Source organism: Euphorbia lathyris, chromosome 6 (assembly GCF_963576675.1).
Source record: "Euphorbia lathyris chromosome 6, ddEupLath1.1, whole genome shotgun sequence".
NCBI lineage: Eukaryota > Viridiplantae > Streptophyta > Magnoliopsida > Malpighiales > Euphorbiaceae > Euphorbia > Euphorbia lathyris.
The window spans coordinates 16731843-16751634 of NC_088915.1; the positions used below are offsets into that span (position 1 = coordinate 16731843).

The window sequence follows — 19792 nt, forward strand, 5'->3', positions numbered from 1 at the left end:
AAATGCTCTAACTCTACTAGACGCCACTACTTAGGGGCAAGTGTACCCCGTCGTATCAAGTAATAATCCGGTTAAGACCGGGTATCGAATCCACGGGATTTATAAATACAAGTATTAGACGACTCGATTTTATACGTTATCTAAGCGGTGAATACTTTGAGTTAGTTCGGGGAACAACTACAAACTACTCCTAACTACGGATGAGACAAGTTTATATAACCAAACTCTACGAAATGATATGGATGGCGATAAGTTATAAATATGACAAATAACGACTCTCAATATATAAACGGTTAATGTTTTACTCTTGCAATGACGACTATGTGTAGTGTGACCGATCCGTGAAGTACTTAGACTATGTGGCTCCTAGTCAAGGCGTGTCTAATGCTTGGGACCAGAAATTAGGGCCCGTAAGTTCCGTGGTTTGTCAATTCCTACTGTTTCCGGAACGTCACTTTTGGTAAGGCAACACCTATATGAATCCCTAAAGATAGCCTGAATGGCGTCGGAAATCGCGTTCTCCTACACAATAATCAATTACGAGTATCAAAACAAGTAGCAAACATCAACACAAATATATAGAAAGAGATTATGAATCATAAATTATAAATATGGAGAATGTAAATGTGAATTACAACCAAGCCTAGTACATAGGAAGAGTGCAAGCTAGTTAGCAAGTAAAAAGGGAAGAATCCACCCTCGGAACCAGCTAACCGGACTCAAGGCCGTCTCTTAGGACTTGGAGGTGGAGCTTTCGAGCTTGGTGAATGGAGATGGAACGGAACTTTGATGGAATGTCGGGATCAACGAATAAGCTCTCAAGATGGAAGAGAATTGCTATGTAAACTACAATCTCACACCAAAAATAACAAGAACTTAAACTATAATAACAATGGTATATCAAAAAAAGTGTGTGTCTAAGGTGTCCTAAACTTAAGGTTCAGCCCCTATTTATAAACATCAAGCTAGGGCAAAGTTGTAATTTCATAAGGTACAAGCATGGAGGAACATGATTTCCTGCAGATTTCCCATGATACGCCTCGCGTATGGTGGAGTACGCCCCGCGTAATTGCCCATTCCGTCAGAAATCTCCTGCATGTGGACCAAATCCAGATCTTGTTGTCTCAATCACACCTCGCGTGGACTGGGATGCGCCTCGGGTGTTTGAGTTTCTGAGATTTTCTTGCTTGATTTGGCCCTTTTATGCCTCGCGTAGTCGAAGCACGCCCCGCGTAAATGAGTCTCTGAGCTTTTTGCATTCAAGAACTTCCTTACACGCCTCGCGTGTAAGGTGGTACGTCTCGCGTAGGGTAGTTGACTCAGGGAGACCATGCAGTCTGACTTTCAGGATTAGGCTTATCATTTCTGACACATGTTTCCACGCCTCGCGTGGTGGTTGATACGCCTCGCGTATTGCTGAGTAGATCCCACGTGGTACCTGTGGATAGGGCAATTATTTCTGACTAAATGTTCCACGCCTCGCGTGAGGAGTGATACGCCCCGCGTATTTTGGTAGATTTTCACTTCTTACTCGTACCTGAAATACAATTCTCGAGAGCCGAGTTAGCTTGACGTTTTTATTTCTAATTAAATCAAAAATAGGGAAAATTAACCGTAAGTACGGAATTTATTTTTATTTCGTTATTTTATTTAAAACACTCTATTTTTGCAATTAAACTTATTTATTTCATCTAAAACTAAACCGTAAATCACGCTAAAAGATAGGGACGAAACGCCCCTATCATGCGGCGTATAGACGCTCGCTTGGAAATCTTTCCAAAATCTCTGGTTGTTCCTGGCTGCTTTGGTGAGAAATTCTTGACAAATGATCAGCCACGACATTTTCTGTTCCCTTTTTATCCTTAATTTCGAGATCAAACTCTTGAAGCAATAATAACCAGCGGATCAACCTAGGCTTAGCATCCTTTTTTGCGAACAAGTAGCGTAGCGCAGCGTGGTCTGTGTGCACAACAACTTTGGACAGCACCAAGTAGGGTCGAAATTTGTCGAAGGCATACACGACTGTAAGAAGCTCATTCTCTGTAGTGGTGTAGTTCTGCTGGGCCTCGTTTAATGTTTTGCTTGCATAATAAATTGGCCTAAACTTCTTCTCCATCCTTTGTCCAAGGAAAGCTCCCACACAAGTATCGCTCGCGTCGCACATCATCTCAAAAGGTTGTTCCCAGTCTGGTCCTGCCAGTATAGGCGAGTTGATCAGCTTTCCTTTTAATAGTTCGAAAGCATTGAGACAGCTTGCATCAAAGGAAAATTTCGTGTCCTTATGAAGTAGTGCTGACAAGGGCAGCGCAATCTTTGAAAAATCTTTGATGAACCGGCGGTAGAATCCTGCATGCCCCGGAAAGCTTCTCACATCTTTTACACTAGTTGGAACAGCCAGTTTCTCTATTACTTCCACCTTAGCCTTGTCTACATCCCCTTTTCTGAGATCTTGTGCCCGAGAATGATTCCTCCCGTAACCATGAAGTGGCATTTTTCCCAATTCAAGACCAGGTGAGTCTCCTTGCATCGCACAAGTACAGCTTCAAGGTTGTTCAGACAATTTCCAAAAGAGTCTCCATAAACTGAGAAGTCGTCCATGAAGATTTCTACGGTCTGCTCCACCATGTCATGAAAAATAGACATCATACATCTTTGGAAAGTGGCTGGAGCATTGCACAGTCTGAACGACATTCGTCTGTAGGCATAGGTCCCATATGGACATGTGAACGTTGTCTTTTCTTGATCCTCACTGTGAATTGCGATCTGGTTGTATCCTGAATAACCGTCAAGAAAACAATAGAAGGCATATCCCGCTAACCGCTCCAACATCTGATCAATGAAGGGCAAGGGAAAATGATCCTTCCTTGTGGCTTCGTTGAGCTTCCGGTAGTCCACACAAACTCGCCATCCGGTGATAGTTCTCGTGGGGACCAATTCGTCTTTCTCATTGAGTACTACTATCGTTCCTCCCTTCTTTGGTACAACATGAACAGGGCTTGTCCAAACACTATCGGAAATGGGATAAATAATCCCTGCATCCAGCAACTTGATCACTTCTTTTTGCACAACCTCCTTCATGTGGGGGTTTAATCTACACTGTGGTTGGATAGAGGGCTTGTGATCCTTTTCCATCAAGATTCTGTGGACACAGACTGTTGGGCTGATACCTTTGATGTCATCAATCTTCCATGCGATTGCATACTTGTTTCTTCGCAGCACCTCCATGAGTTGAGTTTTCTGATTAGGAGTTAGCTTTGAGGATATAATCATTGGGCTCCCACTAGGTGGTTCCAAGAAGGCATACTCGAGGTGTGAGGGCAACAGTTTCAATTCTGGCTTAGATAATGGCACAGTTGGTATCTCCGGTGGTTCTTGATGAGTTGGAACAGTAGGATCTAAAGGTGGAATAGGTACGTTGGACTCAATGGAACAGCCTGTTCCTTCACATAAGTTCACCTCTTCTCCCAATAGAGTTTCCAGAGTGTCCTGTTCCTGCAAAGTAGATAGACTTTGGAATTCATCTAAGAAACAGCATGTGTCATCATTATTGTTAGCTCGTCTCATTGCTTTGTTCATTTTGAAAATGACTTCCTCCCTATTAATTCTTAAGAACAGTCGTCATTCTCCTACGTCTATCAATGCTTTACCCGTGGCTAAAAATGGTCTACCTAGGATAATAGGAACATGCAAGTCTTCATCAATGTCCATTATAATAAAATCAACAGGCAATATGAATTTTCCTACTTTGACCAGCACATCTTCCACAACTCCCCTAGGATAGCATACTGAACGATCGGCTGATTGAATAGACATTTTGGTTGGTTGTGGTTCTCCTAATCCTAGTTTAGCATACACAGAATATAGCATAAGGTTTATGCTAGCTCCTAGGACACAGAGTGCATTTTCAATAATTAAACTTCCAATTGAACAGGGAATAGAAAAACTCCCTGGATCTTTTAGCTTTTTCGGAAGCTGCTGCTTGTTCTGGAGTATTGACGAACAATCTCTGTTGAGTTGGATCATGGAAATGTTTTCCAGCTTCTTTTTGTTTGACAGGATATCTTTGAGGAACTTTGCGTATGTCGGCATCTGTGCCAGCGCTTTCTACGAAAGGGATGTTGATGTGTAACTTCCTTAAGGTGTCTAACACCTTAGAATTTTGTTCTTCCAGCTTTTTGTTAATCAACCGTGTTGGATATGGCACAGGTGGAACATACGGTGGAGGTGGCTTATACATTCTTTCGCATTCCCCCTGATCCTGCTTACTGGTAATGGTTGTCTTCCTGGTTTCTTCTTCACTGGGAACAGCTTGTTCCTGCTCCCCTTCAGCTTCTTTGGATGTTCCTGCGCATTCAGCATTTTCATCAGCAGAAATAATGGGTTGGGTTTGCTTACCAGATCTCAGAGTTATCGCCATGACATCGCCCTTTGGGTTTGGCTCTGTATTGCTTGGCATTATTCCCTTCCCTTTTGACGTAGATGCAGCTAACTTATGGACTTGTGTTTCCAGATTTTTAATCGAAGCTTGTGTCTGTTTCATGAACTGCATCATCATCGTCTTCATATCTGGCTCCACGTCCTCCTTGGGAGGAACAGGTTGTTTGTAATGCTGCTGAGGTTGTCTCTGGTAATGTCCTCCTTGCTGTTGTTGATATCTTGGTTGTTCTTGATACCTCGGTTGTTCCTGCTGGTTCAGCTGGCCTGTCCATCCAAAATTCGGATGGTTTCTTATGGCAGGGTTATATGTGTTAGAGTACAGGTTAGGCGGGTTCCTTTGGTTGTACCCTGCATAGTCGCATTCTGCCTGTGCACCCTTCCCTTGCTTGACTCCTGGGCAGTTTATGTTGAAATGCAGCCCTCCACAAAAATCACAAATGTCATTGAATGGTGGTTTGTTGTGAATTGAAGACACATTTATCTTGCCGAGCTGTCTAGCAAGCTGTTCTACCTGGCTTGTCAATTTTGACACAACATCTTCATTTCCCGCTCTTTTTCCTTCACTTCTGGCGGAGTGCCAGTTGTAACTTGTGCTTACCACTTTCTCAATAAGGTCGTACAAGGCCTGAGGTTCCAGATCTTCAGGATTTCCATTGGCAATAGATTCGATCTGGATCTTATAGATGTTGGTTACCCCATTGTAAAAGTTCTGCATCTGCATCCACATAGGAATGCCATGATTGGGTACTCTCCTTAGCAGTTCCTTATACCTTTCCCATGCCTCGGCTAATGATTCATCTTCTTCTTGCACGAAATGGGACACCTCGTTTCTGAGCTTAATGGCTTGTCGTGGTGGAAAATATTTCATTAAGAATGCACTGGCCATTTCTTCCCAAGTGGTGATCGTTCCTGGTTGCAAGTTTTTCAACCAATTCTTCGCTTTATCTCTTAGGGTAAAAGGAAACAGCTTTAGTCTGATTATGTCGTCAGAAACGCCCCTGTTTGATCTGAAAGTGTTGCACAGTGTGATAAATTCGAGGATGTGCCCATTTGGATCTTCCGACTGATATCCATTGAACTGTACTGCTGCCTGCAACATTTGTATCATCGACGCTTTCACTTCGAACATGTTGTTCCCTTCATTTGGAAACACGATACATGATGAATGACCTTCGGTGGTTGGCCTTGAATAGTCTCTGATTCACATGACAAGAGGGTTGTTATTCTCTCCCTCTTCTTCGTGGTTTGGTTGAACTGGTTGTTCGGGTGGTACCCTTCCAGCCATTCTTCTCTCTCTTTGTCGTTCTTTTTGTCGTGCACGTCGAGCTCCTGCTTTGTTTCGTCTACACGTTCTCTCTAATTCGAGATTGATAGGAAAAACAGGAGGTCCAGCTCTTCGCATAAACTGATAAAGATTCCTTCTGGCTGCACTATTTAGCAAACAGATTAAAAACACCTTGTTTCATAGAAAAGTTCATATAAACTTTGTTGCTTTCAATCCCCGGCAACGGCGCCAAAAACTTGTTGTCCTGTAATGAGACTCTAGCAAGTGCACTAGATACAAGTAATAAAATGATAAGTCCAGTATCGTATCCACAGGGATTGAGGATCAAAGTTTACAAGAAATACTTTGTAGAACAGGGTGTGTGGTGTGTGTCAATTCTTTAATTTGAGAGGTGTTGTTCAAACATAAACAAGATCAAATCTTTAGTTGATTTCAAAGAGTACTTAATGATAAAAAAAAGGCAGAACAGGTCACTTTCAGTCTCTAAACATCCTATTTATTCATGAATGAAGTAAAGTGATGCCAATGTCTCTGTTTTAATGCTAACTTAAGTCAACTCTCGTGTGTTTTTAAGATTCTAAGACGTACTGCAACCTTAAGCGTCCCCAAAGTTGGCTCTTTCTTGCATTACGATCTAAACAACATTTCTATAAAGAAAACCCTTGATGCAACCTCCTGACATTTCTGTTTTGGGGTTGAATGCTTGGCAAATGGTTCCGTGAAGATGAAAGCAGTGTCCTATCATGCATCTAACACTAACATACATGCATTTAGCAATGGAGTTAAGGATTTGTCAAGCACATCATAATATATCAACATTCATTCATAAATAAGATTAAAAGAAGACTTACATAACCGGCCCTAACTGGCCAAACCCATTCAAAACGACTACTCACTCATAATAAAGAGTGAATAGCCACCATTAATTCCACAGACCTCCATTGGAGGCGTCATCGTCCTCAGAGAGCTTCGCCTCTCTTGAAAAGTTCTAACTAAAACTGATTGTCTCAAAAGTAAAAAGGTGTCCTTTTCCTTCCATCGACTACATCTATATAAAGGAAGAAAAACGAACCATGCCACCAAATATTACAAAAAGATTGTTTTCCTACAGCTACTAATACTAGGGAATTATTAATTTAAGTTGACCCTTGAACACTCAAGGGGTGATCCATCTTATCATCATGTTGCTTTCCTGTCTCCCTGCGTTTTCTGCACCTGCCGCGCCTGTCACTTGTCTAATCGCTATCCTTCATCGGGTACACAGCGGAAATCCGCTGGATCAAAGGGCGCTCAACTCCTTACGGTTTGTTGCAAAACAGGCTGTGTTATCGCCCATTTTGACTTAATCAATACAATCTGCATAAAACACTTATAAGTCCATATGTTTCGGAATATTTTGCCTGAAATGCACATAAAATGTTATTAAGATGCCGTTTAATTATAGTCATATTCATGCCCAACAGTTAGGTATAAAAAATATATTGTATTTTCAGGGTTGATTTGATCATGGGTTAATTTGACCTTTCCGGCCAACTTTAAGGGCTAAGTTGATACTCAAAGATTGATTTGGGCTAAATTGATACTCCACGCCAATATTGAGGGCCAATTTGATATTTATTCAAAAGTTTACATTACTCGAGGTTAGATATATGGGCTAATTACTAATCTAGTTCATTTAAGGAGTCCACTAACATATTTGACAAATTTTCCTTTCATCTTATTAAATTAGACACTATCATTCACTTTGAACAAGAATGCCCTTATTTCAATTTACCTTCTTCCTTAGACTCTCAAACGTCTTATTCGTCATTCCAAACTAAAATAAAAAAACTTCAAAGAGAGTCATAGCCAAAACCAAAAGTAGAGATGAAATATTTGTATGAATGCTCTTTGAATTTGGTGATCTCAGAAATACGTGTGGTGAGTTCGGTTTCGTTAGCGATTTTGGGATTAGCAAAAATGGTAGTTTAAATTTTAGAAAGGAAATACAAAACAGATGAAGCTTTCCAGTAGAAACGGTATGCTTTTAGTTTATACATCTGCTTTTCTCGTTGGTCTTACATCTTTGTATCGTTCCAATTTCCTCCATTAAAATGTGATAATAATAAAGGAAATGCGACAACTGTTATCACATTTGCGATAAATTTGCTAAGTGAATTATCAAATAAATAAATTTGAGTATACCTGATATAATTTTAGGGTTTGAAGGATTATTACACAGACAACTCTCTCACTTCCTCACCTCTCACGATGGTTGGATCTTTTTGGATTTTCTTTTTCTTTATTTCTTTTATTAATTATTTAATTACCATTTATATATTTTATCATATCTAGAGATTTTAATTTCATATTACAAATTAAAAAAAAACATCACCAACTATATATACATACATGCATATCTTTTTTGCAAGGTTCTTCCACTTCAGGGACTCAAATATATATTTCCCTAACCTCTAGGTTTTTTTATTTAATTTACTTCAGGTTGGTTTTGAAAATGGGATAATTGAACCAATTAAAAATAGGGTAATTAATTTATTAGTCCCTGTATTTTGACAAAACACACTGCTTAGTCCTTGTATTTTCCAAAACACGTGATAAAGTCCCTAACCTTTTTTCCAGTGAACTGTTTAGTCATTCCATCTGTTGTTAGATTTTTTACCGTTTATGACTTCAGAAATGACGAAATTACTCTTTACTATTTACCTTCAAACTTCAGAAAAGGAAATCCAATTTAGAAGAAGGAGCTATTTGTATGGAGAACAAGAAAAAGAATAAACCCAATATTTACGAATTTGAACGATTAAGAAGAAAATCAAGAAGAAGAACACTCAAAGTTGATTTCATATACATTAGAGTTTAAAGGAAAGGAAAATAAAGGAAAAGAAGAACGCAAATCCAAATTGACTAACAAAATATTCATGAGAGTCTAACGGCATGGACTAAACAGTTCACCGAGAAAAACGTTAGGAACTAAACAGTTCACTAAGAAAAACGTTAGGGACTTTACCATGAGTTTTTGAAAATATAGGAAAAACAGTGTGTTTTGTCAAAATATAGGGACTAATAAATTAATTACCCTTAAAAATAAGCGGGATCAATTTGAAAAGCCCAAGGATTACATTGAATCAATTAAAACAAGGGGGGGGGGGGGGGGGGGGGGTGTTAAAAAATGTGAGGGGACTTGATTGAAGCAATTACAACATATGGGTGGATTTTGAAAATGAAAAATGACTAAATTGAAGTAATTAAAAACAATTGGGTAAATGTGGAAACATGAAGGGATTTACAGGGATTGCAATTTATAGGGTCCAAAGGTGAGACTAAAAACATGTCGGTTAAAACGCGGAAGAATTTTGAACTGCTTGAGTGAATTATCAAATAAATAAATTTGAGTATACATGGTATACTACAAGAAAAACTCTAGTTAGGGACTTAAAATTCAGTTCGCAATTAGTCCTAAATGTAGTTACTGACTGAATTTGATTTGCTGGCCCGTGATAAATATACTCCCAAAGTGCTTGGGTTAGTTTATTTAGTAACCTGCATCAGCCCAGTATCAGCTAAGTTATTTGCCTTAGAGTGTGACCCATAAGCAATATACTTATTAATGAAAAAACTACAAATCGCAATATAAAACATGATTTCACACTAACAAACAATGACGAACAACATATCCATAGTTGTATATACATTCCACGTATGAAGAACAACACTAGCGAACACATCTCATAACATTATTAGATATAATATATATCAGCAGTGCAAGAATTTGTACACTTGTACACAAAATAAAAAAGGCATTAAAGCATGATTTAATGGAAAAAACAGAGAAATAGAACTATTATAGATAAAGTGTAGATACAATGAACACAACTTCTCAAACTCAAAGCAACAAACAAAAAATTCAGTTAGATTAACTATATTCAAGGTATTTCGAAAGGCGCCTTTGCTACTTGAGCCTTAACAACCAGGAGACTCCAACATAGATTAAATACTGGTTATTGTCAAAACAACAAGAGCAATTACTCATACAGTTTGATTCACAATCTGTTCACATCCAATTTCTATTGAAACCATATTTTCAGGCAAATCTGTATTAGCAAGGCTAGAATTCCCACTCTTTAGGGTGGTTAGCCTAGAGCAACCCCCAGAACAGACCCCTGAACTCCACTCCTGATCAAATTGAGGATCAAAACCAGTCAAACAATGGTAAAAAGGCTGGGAGTCCTCTGTGCAACTCCCAAAAGCTCCACAATAAGCATAAACCATACATTGAACCCTCCGTTGAGACCTAAACAAACTTCAATGTTTTGCAGGCTCCAGCCATGACATCGGTTGAATTTGGTTTCGAAAATCCATAAAAAAAAAACGAGATATAATGAACTATTATAGAGAGAATAAGTCCAACAGTGTTCATTTCCATTGTTAATATAACTAAAATTACATTATAATCTAGATTTACATGTACAGACAATTAACTTTAATAATTTAAAACCCACTCTACACTCTCTTTAAATTTCTTCACTATACAAACATATGAAAGGGATAAAACATATACGCAATAAGGGGATTCAAATTCCTTGTTCATTTTTTTCTTGAAAAACAAACAGAAATTGACTAATCAGAGAAATTGAAAAAGAAACCGAGAATAAGAATGAGAGATCAATAGACAAACCTTAATGATTCTTCGAGGGAGATACTATTGGCCATTTCTTGGAGGTCGACAAAGTTCGCTACGTCGAGGGTTTTCGAGAGAGAAAGAGTTCTCTCACACTAGAAACGATTGTAATAGAGGCAAGTTAGAGGCTGGCGGTTAAAGCTTTTGAAGAAAATGGGGGGCGGCGAAATTAGGGTATGAGAGAGGGGAAGAGTTGAAAGAGAAAGGATGGGGCTTTTGAAGAAAATGGGGGCGGCGTAATTAGGGTAGGAGAGAGAGGGGAAGAGTTGAAAGAGAGGCTAGGGGCTTAGAAAGGATGGGAAAGATAAATGGAGGGTTACTTTTTTTTTTAAATTATTCTATTAATAAAATGAATTTAGGCGTGATTTTTTTTTTTTTTTTGTCCTTTTTGCCTTTAAAAAAGCTGTAAAGTGGGTAAAGTAAGAGTCAAATTTAGGGCCCACTTTCTTTCAGAGTTACTTACCAATAATATGGTTATGGACTAAAATTAGTCATTAAATTAAAGACTGATTATATTGGGTCATTAAAACCAGTCCTTAACTTCGATTTTTCTTATAATGGTATAATTTTAGGGTTTGGAGGATTATTACGCAGACAACTCTCTCACTTCCTCATCTCTCTCAATCATTGGATCTTTTAGGATTTTCTTTTTCTTTATTTCCTTTTATTAATTATTTAATTACCATTTATATATTAGTATGAATGGACATATTTTAGATATAGATTGTAGAAGAATCTCGCCATACGGCACGAGTAGTTGAGTACAGTACTAGCATGCCTTTGTTCTATGAATGAAAGTAAAAAACTTGCGAAGCACGCACCTCAATTACCCTACGTGTGTGAATTGAACAACCGACAAGTACAACCAGCTTGCTTAAGATGGTTTTCTAGCTATTTGTGAGTTTCGACCATTTGAAGTGAAGCAAAGTCTAAAGGACATATTCATTTCTGATTTGGGATTCTGATGGAAGATACCCTACGTGTGTGAATTGAACAACTGATAAGTAAAACCAGCTTGCTTAAGATGATTTTGCAGCTATTTGTGAGTTTCGGCCATTTGAAGTGAAGCAAAGTCTAAAGGACATATTCATTTATAATTTGGGATTTTGATGGAAGATACTGCTTAGGTTATACACAAAGTACACACGTGATTCTGCTCTAGAAAAACTCCTTCTGGTCCAGAGACAGATGAAGTTTATAGTCAATCTCTGCCTCTCAGATAACTTTCTTTTCTAACACTTCTATGTGCGGATGCGTGTAGCATGATTGACAGGAGGATGGGAATATATGGTTATCCCATCAAGATTGCCGCTTCCGAACCTAGCGAAGCTGAAAGATTATAGTGTGGAAATGCTTGCAATTGAGAACATTGAAGTCGGAAAGTTCAATGCAAAGATGGCCAAGCTCCTTATTCGTCATCCGATGGGCTTCACGTGGCGGCTATACAAGCATGGTAAGTAAGAGATGCCTTAAATCTTGTATGATTAGTCGACGAGGTCAATGAAAATGGCCCTTCCTACTTATTGTTGTTATGAAAATGCATCAAAGATAGTATCTGATCTCCATGCGATACGGCATTCTGACATCTACGTCTAAGCTCTCAAGGACTCGGATTTCTTAAGAGAAATGTAATCAAAGGTAGCTTGAGCCGATAGCTTTCCTTTTCGCTAGGAATCGTTAGATGGGAATGTGCTTCAATCTTGGTCCATACAAAGAAATGAATTTCGTCTTTCCATAAAGCGAGAGGATGCTTTTCAAATTAAATAAAAATGATTCTATCAAAACAATTTAATTCATTTTGTATCGTATAAATACAAATCTGATTTATTTGTTTGATTTAGTTGTGTTGTGTATGGGCTACCGAAAAAGATATGGTACTCGATTCGATTTCATTATACAGGTCGAGAGTAATCGGAAAATCCAAATGAAGAAGAGTATTTTTAAAATCTTGAATATGACGCTACCAATAATTGTACTAATTCACATATGTTTCTATCAATTAGTACTAGTTGATATATATATATATATATATATATAAGAATTTTCACATGCATCTTAATGAGCAAGTGAATTTGCCAAATCACTGTTAGATGTAGGCTTATTAAATCTAAACCTCAAGATGCTTTGAATCTCCACCTTATGATTCTAATAAGCCTAGATCTAATGGTGAATGAGCAAATTCTACATACTCATTAATGTGCATGTGATCAAGATTGATATATATATATATATATATATATATATATAATATTGAAATATTAATTATACAACTATTAATTATGTTACTATTTAATATGTAAATATTAAAATATTAATTTTAATAATAATTAATTAATTTAAAAAATTTATTTAATAATAGTAATTCGATAATATTAAAAAATGCAAAAATAGAATATTCAAAATATTCCAATTAAATTGAATATTAACTACAATTTCAAATTAACTAGAATTTCTATAGAAAATAAAATATTTAATAGATTTAATAGAATTGAAATCTTTAAATCGAATTTAAATAGAAATTTAAAATTTAAATAGAATTATTGTTTCAAATCAATCATTCGACGCTTATCGTTTGATTTACTCTACAACCCCCAGAAAAGGGTATCATCTCACACAATTAGGGAGTTGGTGAGATTCTATTTAGTAAAATAAGCCTTCTCGTGGATTTATCCTTGATCGGACTATCTTGTGCCTCATTTCCCCCTTCTTCGAGACCCAGTACCTGGAAATTTGCCTGCATAGGCCTGATATCGACAATTTGCTTTTCTCCCTGAGACCAAAAGGTGAAGGCGTCAAATGGATCGAATAGGCCTTGAGCGGAATACGAACTTGCTTCTGTGATTAGCATGAGATCGTTAGTCAAGGTGAGTAAGCGAGTTGGTTTGCTTCCCAATGCTCCATTGATTTTATGGCTCTTTGATTGCACCGTTCTTCGAGAAGCCTTGGCTTGTGTACATGTTGGAGGTAGACTTGTTCACATGCCGGGGTACCCGTTCGGTCCGTCCATGCACGTGTCTCCTAAGTCGAACTTGGACATGAAAATTTGTCTCTAGGCCCAGGCCCGCCTTTTTTTAAACGGATTTGGGAATTATAAAAATAGCACAGGCTAGTCCGGCCCGGCCCGCGTATTAGTATTAATTAATAAAATTTATATATTTATATATTAATATTTATTTTTAAGTATAAATTTAATTTATTATTATTAAAAATTATACATATATTTAGGTGGGCTTATATTGGCTGAGTTTAGAATTCGATTTCTGAGTCTGCCTAAATTAACAGTGAACTAGGATTGGACTGACCAATTTAAGACAAAAACCCATTGGACTCAGCCCAAGCCTAGTCCATAAACAGGTCTAGTTGGAGAAAGGAGAAAGAATAACAACAGTAGAGCAAAAGAAGACCTAAACTAATTACTATTACTAATAATTAGATTAGGAATATAAGAATTAATAAGATATGATAATTAATTAAGGATAAATAATTTATTACTCCCTTAATTTTTACCTAACACACTGTTTAGTCTTCCTATTTTGAAAAACACATTATAAGGTCCCTACCTTTTACCAATATTAACCCTTTGATCATTTTGTCTAGTTTTTTTAGATTTATAACCGTTATATTTTAGCATAAATAGACATATATAAAATAACAGAGTAACATGGTCAACTTATATTGTACTATGATTGTCCTAAAAGCTAAGATATGTTCGGTTAAAAATATAAAAAAATAGATAAAAAGACCACAAGATTAATATTGGTAAAAGATAAGGACCTTAAAATGTATTTTTCAAAATAGGAGGACTAAACAGTGTGTTAGATAAAAACTAAGGGACTAATAAATTATTAACCCATTAATTAATAAGAGAAGAATTAATACGAAATAATAGAAACAATAAATATTAATGTTAATTTAATATTAATAAAGAATGATTAATATAGAAATAGAAATTTAATAGAATATTATTTAATATAAAATTTAGTTTCATTTTAAGAGAATTTTTTATTTAATTATTTATATATATTTTTTTATTTTGAAATTTTTATATTTTTTTATTACTTTAAGAATAATTAAAATCCATTATTTGGCACTATATAATAATATAGTAATATTGGTTACTTTTTTTTTTTTTTTTTTTTGGTAGAAAAGGAAAAGAAAAAAGAAAAACAACAAACTACCCAGGAATTAGCCTAGGGAAGCTAACCCCAATCCTATCTTCTAAGAGAAGATGGGAGATGAAACTAGGGGAAACAGGAAGGGTAGTAACGCCTAACGTCCCTTCATGGCCCGCCGCCGCCAAGCGATCAGCAACACGATTCTGCTCTCTAAAAATGTGTCTGAACTCTACGAACTCAAAGGAGGAGCAAAGCCTTATAATAGCTTTGATGAGGTTGCGACTGTTAAGACCCATAGAATGATTCTCAGAAATCATTTTGATTGCTTCCAAATTATCAGACTCCACAGAGAGCCTCTTAACACCCAGCCTTTTAGCAAGATTGATTCCAGTAAGAATAGCCCAGAGGTCCGCAGAAAAGGAAGAACCCAACCCTAAATTCTGGGAGAACCCAGAAAGCCAGACGCCCCCTACATCTCTAAGCACACCTCCAGCCGCAATCTTACCGTTACTGAGGCAGGAACCATCAGTATTCAGCTTCACAACCCCCTCTCTTGGCCTGCTCCATCCCACGAGATGGACATCACAACACTGAGAGGCTCTGGCAAGGGACTCTCCTTTGAAACTATCGATAATAGAGAAAAGTTTTTTCGAGAAGAAATCAGCTAAGTTTGTCATAAAAACAGTTTTATCTCCAAAAATCTCCTCGTTTCTCCATTTCCAAACTGTAAATTATTGGTTACTAATCTGTAAATTAACAACTTTTTTTTTTTTTACAACCAATGAAGCATATATTAACAATCAAGAAGAAGTATATAAAATCAGGGGTACAGAAAACCACTCACCCCGATGTAAAGGTAAAATACTACTTCTAGCTAACAAATGAGCAACAGAATTTGTAGAACGACAGACAAATCGAATAGAGCAATTAAAAAACTCGTTCAATGAAAAATGACAATCATTGACTAAGACGTTAAAAGGAGATGAAACCTCTAACGGGCGGGCCATAGACTGAACCACGATCAAAGAATCTGATTCAATGATTACATCCTTCCATCCGCGACCTTTGATCCAACTGAGAGCTTCACGGGCCGATAGCGCTTCAATGAACGATGCATCTTGATAATTATGCAAGATACCATTTTTAGCCGCAACAAACCGGCCCAACTCATCCCGAACGATACACCCAAACCCAACCATATTCTCGTTTACAAATGACGCACCATCCACATTTAGTTTTAGAAAGCCTGTTGGAGGACGCTGCCACACCGTCGGGCTTGGCACAACCGTACAGCCAGAAGGAGAAACCGATGCCTGCACTTTCTTCCATGCCCGTAGAAAGGAACCGGCCGAATGGTATAGGATCGAGGCGTGTGAATCTTTCCGATTCCACACAACGTCGTTTCTATAACACCAAATAATCCACCATAAAACCGCTACAAGCTCAACAAGCTCTTGAAATTTTTATATTTAATAGAATTTGAATGTATTCTATTAAATATTAATAGATTAAAAAATCTATTAATATTTAATATTAATATAATAATTACAGAAATTATAGAATATATGTATATACATAATTTATATTATATATAATTAGAACAATATAATGAATAATATATATAGGATTCCCAAAATTATTAATAGAAAGTAGACCTAAACAAATTGAAGAATTACAGATACATGTACAAAAAGAACTTAATTATGTAATACCGAAAACTTAATATTGTTATCACAAGAATTTCAAATCCTTATAAAAACCCATATTCTTGCAGAACTTATAGTTGAACAATAAAAGAATAGAGTTTCTTTTCGTAAAGCAATTAACTGAACATGCAAATACAAAAGGAATTCAAATCCAAATTGCAGGACGTCTTGATGGAAAAGAAATTGCACGAGTCGAATGGATTAGAAAGGGTAGGGTTCCTCTACAAACCATTCGAGCTAAAATTGATTATTGTTTTTCCGTTATTTAAATTGCACGAGTCGAATGGATTAGAAAGGAGCCAGCATATTGCTTTTCCCATACAACATAGGCATTCCAAAACTACTTAAGATGCAGATGGTCTCCTCCATCTCTTCTGCACTTCCTATAATGTAAATATTTATTCACATCAACATCACATTCTCAATAAGAATTTTGAGGCCTCCCAGCAGAAGAGGTTTTAGAATCCAACAAAATAAGGAACTTCAAAATACTTGAAACTTATATCAATCTCACAATTCGATTCAGCCACATAACCATGTGCATTGCAACACCGACACGAGACACGAGCACGACCTGGCCCCTTTGAAGTATATACATACATATGCCCATTACATAAGGTTATATTGACCATATCTAGTTAATCACCTAGGTCCATCATGCCTGAATAGTTAATGGTCCCAAATTAGAACCAAACCGACCGTTTATAACCCAGCATCTGCCTATCAAAATGCCTATACTTCAACTTGTATTTGAGACTATAACCAATTCTATACAAGAATCTAATTCGCATCCAACCGACTATTTTGAAAGAAAATCAGATTCAGTTTCACCCCATAACCACTAAATGGCAGCACCAAAAGTACATCTCAATCTTGGCAAAAGAACTATTGCCAGCAGCCTTCATCTCAAACCAGTTTACCTCGTCTTCAACAAGCAATGTTTCTACCTCTTTAAAACCGGGGACCAAATTTCTTTAGAAAAGTCACAGCAAGCAAAGAAAAGATGACACACACATCCAATTTCCTGTCTACATAAACCTGCATTTATCATCGTCACCAATGCCCCATCTAAACAATCTTCCTTTCACTGATAAATGAACCTCTAAAGCCAACCGCACAATAAAACTATGCCGTGGAATACACCACTACCCTACACTAACTACCGCTAACTAACCTTATTACTTCTATGTCTCAGAGCTTGCTAAGTACAAGTGATAAGGAAAATACCTGAATTATAAAGCCTCCAACTAATATGATCTTCATGATCACCAGAAACCTGAAAGTTGAAACTTCTGTACAGAATTCCAAGCAACATCAGTATTAGCATTGGAAGGATCAGGCAGATGCCACACATCCCTTCTCCACAGTTCACTAACCAGAGCCTTCCTCGGGACAACAGCGGCTTGTAAACTGATATTAGAGAACTTATCAACCAAACTGACCCCATTACACCAAGGGTCAAACAACAAACAACAACAACAAAGCCTTAGTCCCAAAATGATTCGGAGTCGGCTAACATGAACTGTCATACAAAACCGTGAAATCAAGTCGTGTCAGCGACATAAATTCTCTCCCTCCACTCCGTCATATCCACTACCATATTTTCCTCAATCCCAAATAAACTCATATCACTCTCGATCACCTTGTTACAAGTTTGCTTAGGCCCCTTCCCCTACCCTTCACCATTGTATCCCTTTGCCATTATTCAATCCTTCTAACCGGCGCATCAAGTGCTCTTCATCTTATATGGCCAAACCACCTTACTCGGTTTTCCCCCATTTTATTCTCAATAGATGTAACATCTACTTTTGTCCTAATTATTTCATTACTCATCCGATCATTTCTCGTATGACTACACATCCATCGCAACATACGCAACTCCGCCACCGACATCTTATGAATGTAAGAGTGTTTCATTGCCCAACACTCCGTACCATATAACAATGCAGGTCTAATGGTCGTGCGGTAGATAAGACTAAAAATGGGGCTGTTAAAATAGGGCTATCCATTTCTGACACAACAATAGGATTGACAGATGCAATCTGACTGATATGACCCGGTTGACAGGATTATCATTTCTATTGCATTCATATCATATATAATCATGTGTAATTCATATCATATAACACAACAACCAACAAACGTTCTGACACCCTTAATTAACAGATAGGCAAGAGAGATACTGGTCCATACCTCATCTATTGATTTCTACAGAAAAATACCCTTAATTAACAGATAGGAAAGAGAGATACTGGTCCATACCTCATCTATTGATTTCTACAGAAAAATAAAATCCTGAAGACTAAGGTCCATACCTCATCTATTGATTTCTATAGAAAAAGAAAATCCCGAAGTCTAATTGAGAAAGGGGATAAAAGTTGGAAAAAAAAAAAAGAAAGATTAGTCGCATAGTTCGCAGCTATTATATCATTCATCCAATCCAAACTCAATCCAAATAGAACCAAACGAAAGTATATAAAGGCTAAAATTACATTGTTATAAGACCAATACCATCTAGATATACACTGCAAATAAAAAAGAGGACATAAAACCCTAATTTTCTAATACAAAATTACTTATCTTAGATGTGATTGAAATTAAAGGGTTACTTATCTTTAGTAGAAACCCCATATTTCTCCTGCATCTTAGCAATTTCCTCTTCCTTTTTCTTCTGGTCAAACTTCTTGCTCATCTTAGCCTGCTGGTAGTATAAAACAATCAGATACCTATTGGCAACGTTGAAACCGGACAAATGATCAACGGCGGTTTTGGCATCATAGATGTCCTCATAGACCACAAAAGCTGTCCCTCTGGTGTCCTTGTTAGTCCCAATCCGGATTTGGCGAATAGCTCCGTATTTGCCAAAAATATCGTACATCTCCTCGCTCGAAATGTTGAAAGGAAGGTTCCGAACGTAGAGGACTCTGTTGACCTCCGGCGGCAGCCTTGTATTGCCCTTGCGGAGACTGATAGCCATGGCAGCAGCAGCTGGGGAAGTGTAGGAAAGGGAAGTTTGCTTTGGGGCTAATTGCAGAACACAATAGCGAATCGGGTCTGGTTTGGTTAGTGTGTGAGGAAGTTCAAATTGAGGGCGTGGTTCCAGGGTCTTTTGGTAATTGACTAATTGCAACTCAAGCCGGTGAGTTATTTAATTCACCGTCGGTGACGATTTCTAACCCCTTATTTGGATATGTTAGTATTAAAGGATAAATTGCACCCATGGCCCGTGAACTTTACCCAAAACATTGTCACCAAACTTTAATTCTTTAGCGAATTTAACACTTTTTAATACCGGTTGCCATTCAGTCTTAAAATAAAAAATTCGAAGAATTAATAATATTCTAAAGAAAATTTTGTTTTAAGATCATTTATGTGTTATTTGATGATTAGAGAAATAGAATTTTTAGAGAGATAAATAGGTAATTTTGGAAAATAAAAAATGTGTTTTTATGATAAATATCGTTCTGAATAATTTTAATTCTTGAATATTTTTATTTTGAGGTCATTAACAATAATTTTGAGGAGTTAGTTAAAGTTGAGTGGCCACCGGTGTTAAGAATTGAAGTTAGTG

The 19792-nt window shown here is 37.2% G+C and overlaps 1 protein-coding gene and 1 non-coding gene across 2 annotated transcripts; one reads left to right on the plus strand and one right to left on the minus strand.

Annotated features, from left to right (window-relative positions):
• Window positions 1-5168: 5168 nt before the first annotated feature.
• LOC136234443 (small nucleolar RNA R71) lies at window positions 5169-5275 on the plus strand. Its single transcript, XR_010691327.1, has one exon. It is a non-coding gene; the product is annotated as a small nucleolar RNA R71 (small nucleolar RNA).
• Window positions 5276-18621: 13346 nt separating this feature from the next.
• LOC136232900 (splicing factor 3B subunit 6-like protein) lies at window positions 18622-19300 on the minus strand. The gene has a single exon (XM_066022375.1). It carries the CDS (start codon window positions 19196-19198, stop codon window positions 18827-18829), a length of 372 nt encoding a protein of 123 aa, XP_065878447.1. The 5' UTR covers window positions 19199-19300; the 3' UTR covers window positions 18622-18826.
• Window positions 19301-19792: the final 492 nt, after the last annotated feature.

What these genes read in the sequence shown, in the direction of transcription:
- LOC136232900 (XM_066022375.1), bottom strand. Translation starts at nt 19,198, where the DNA reads ATGGCTATCAGTCTCCGCAAGGGCAATACAAGGCTGCCGCCGGAGGTC.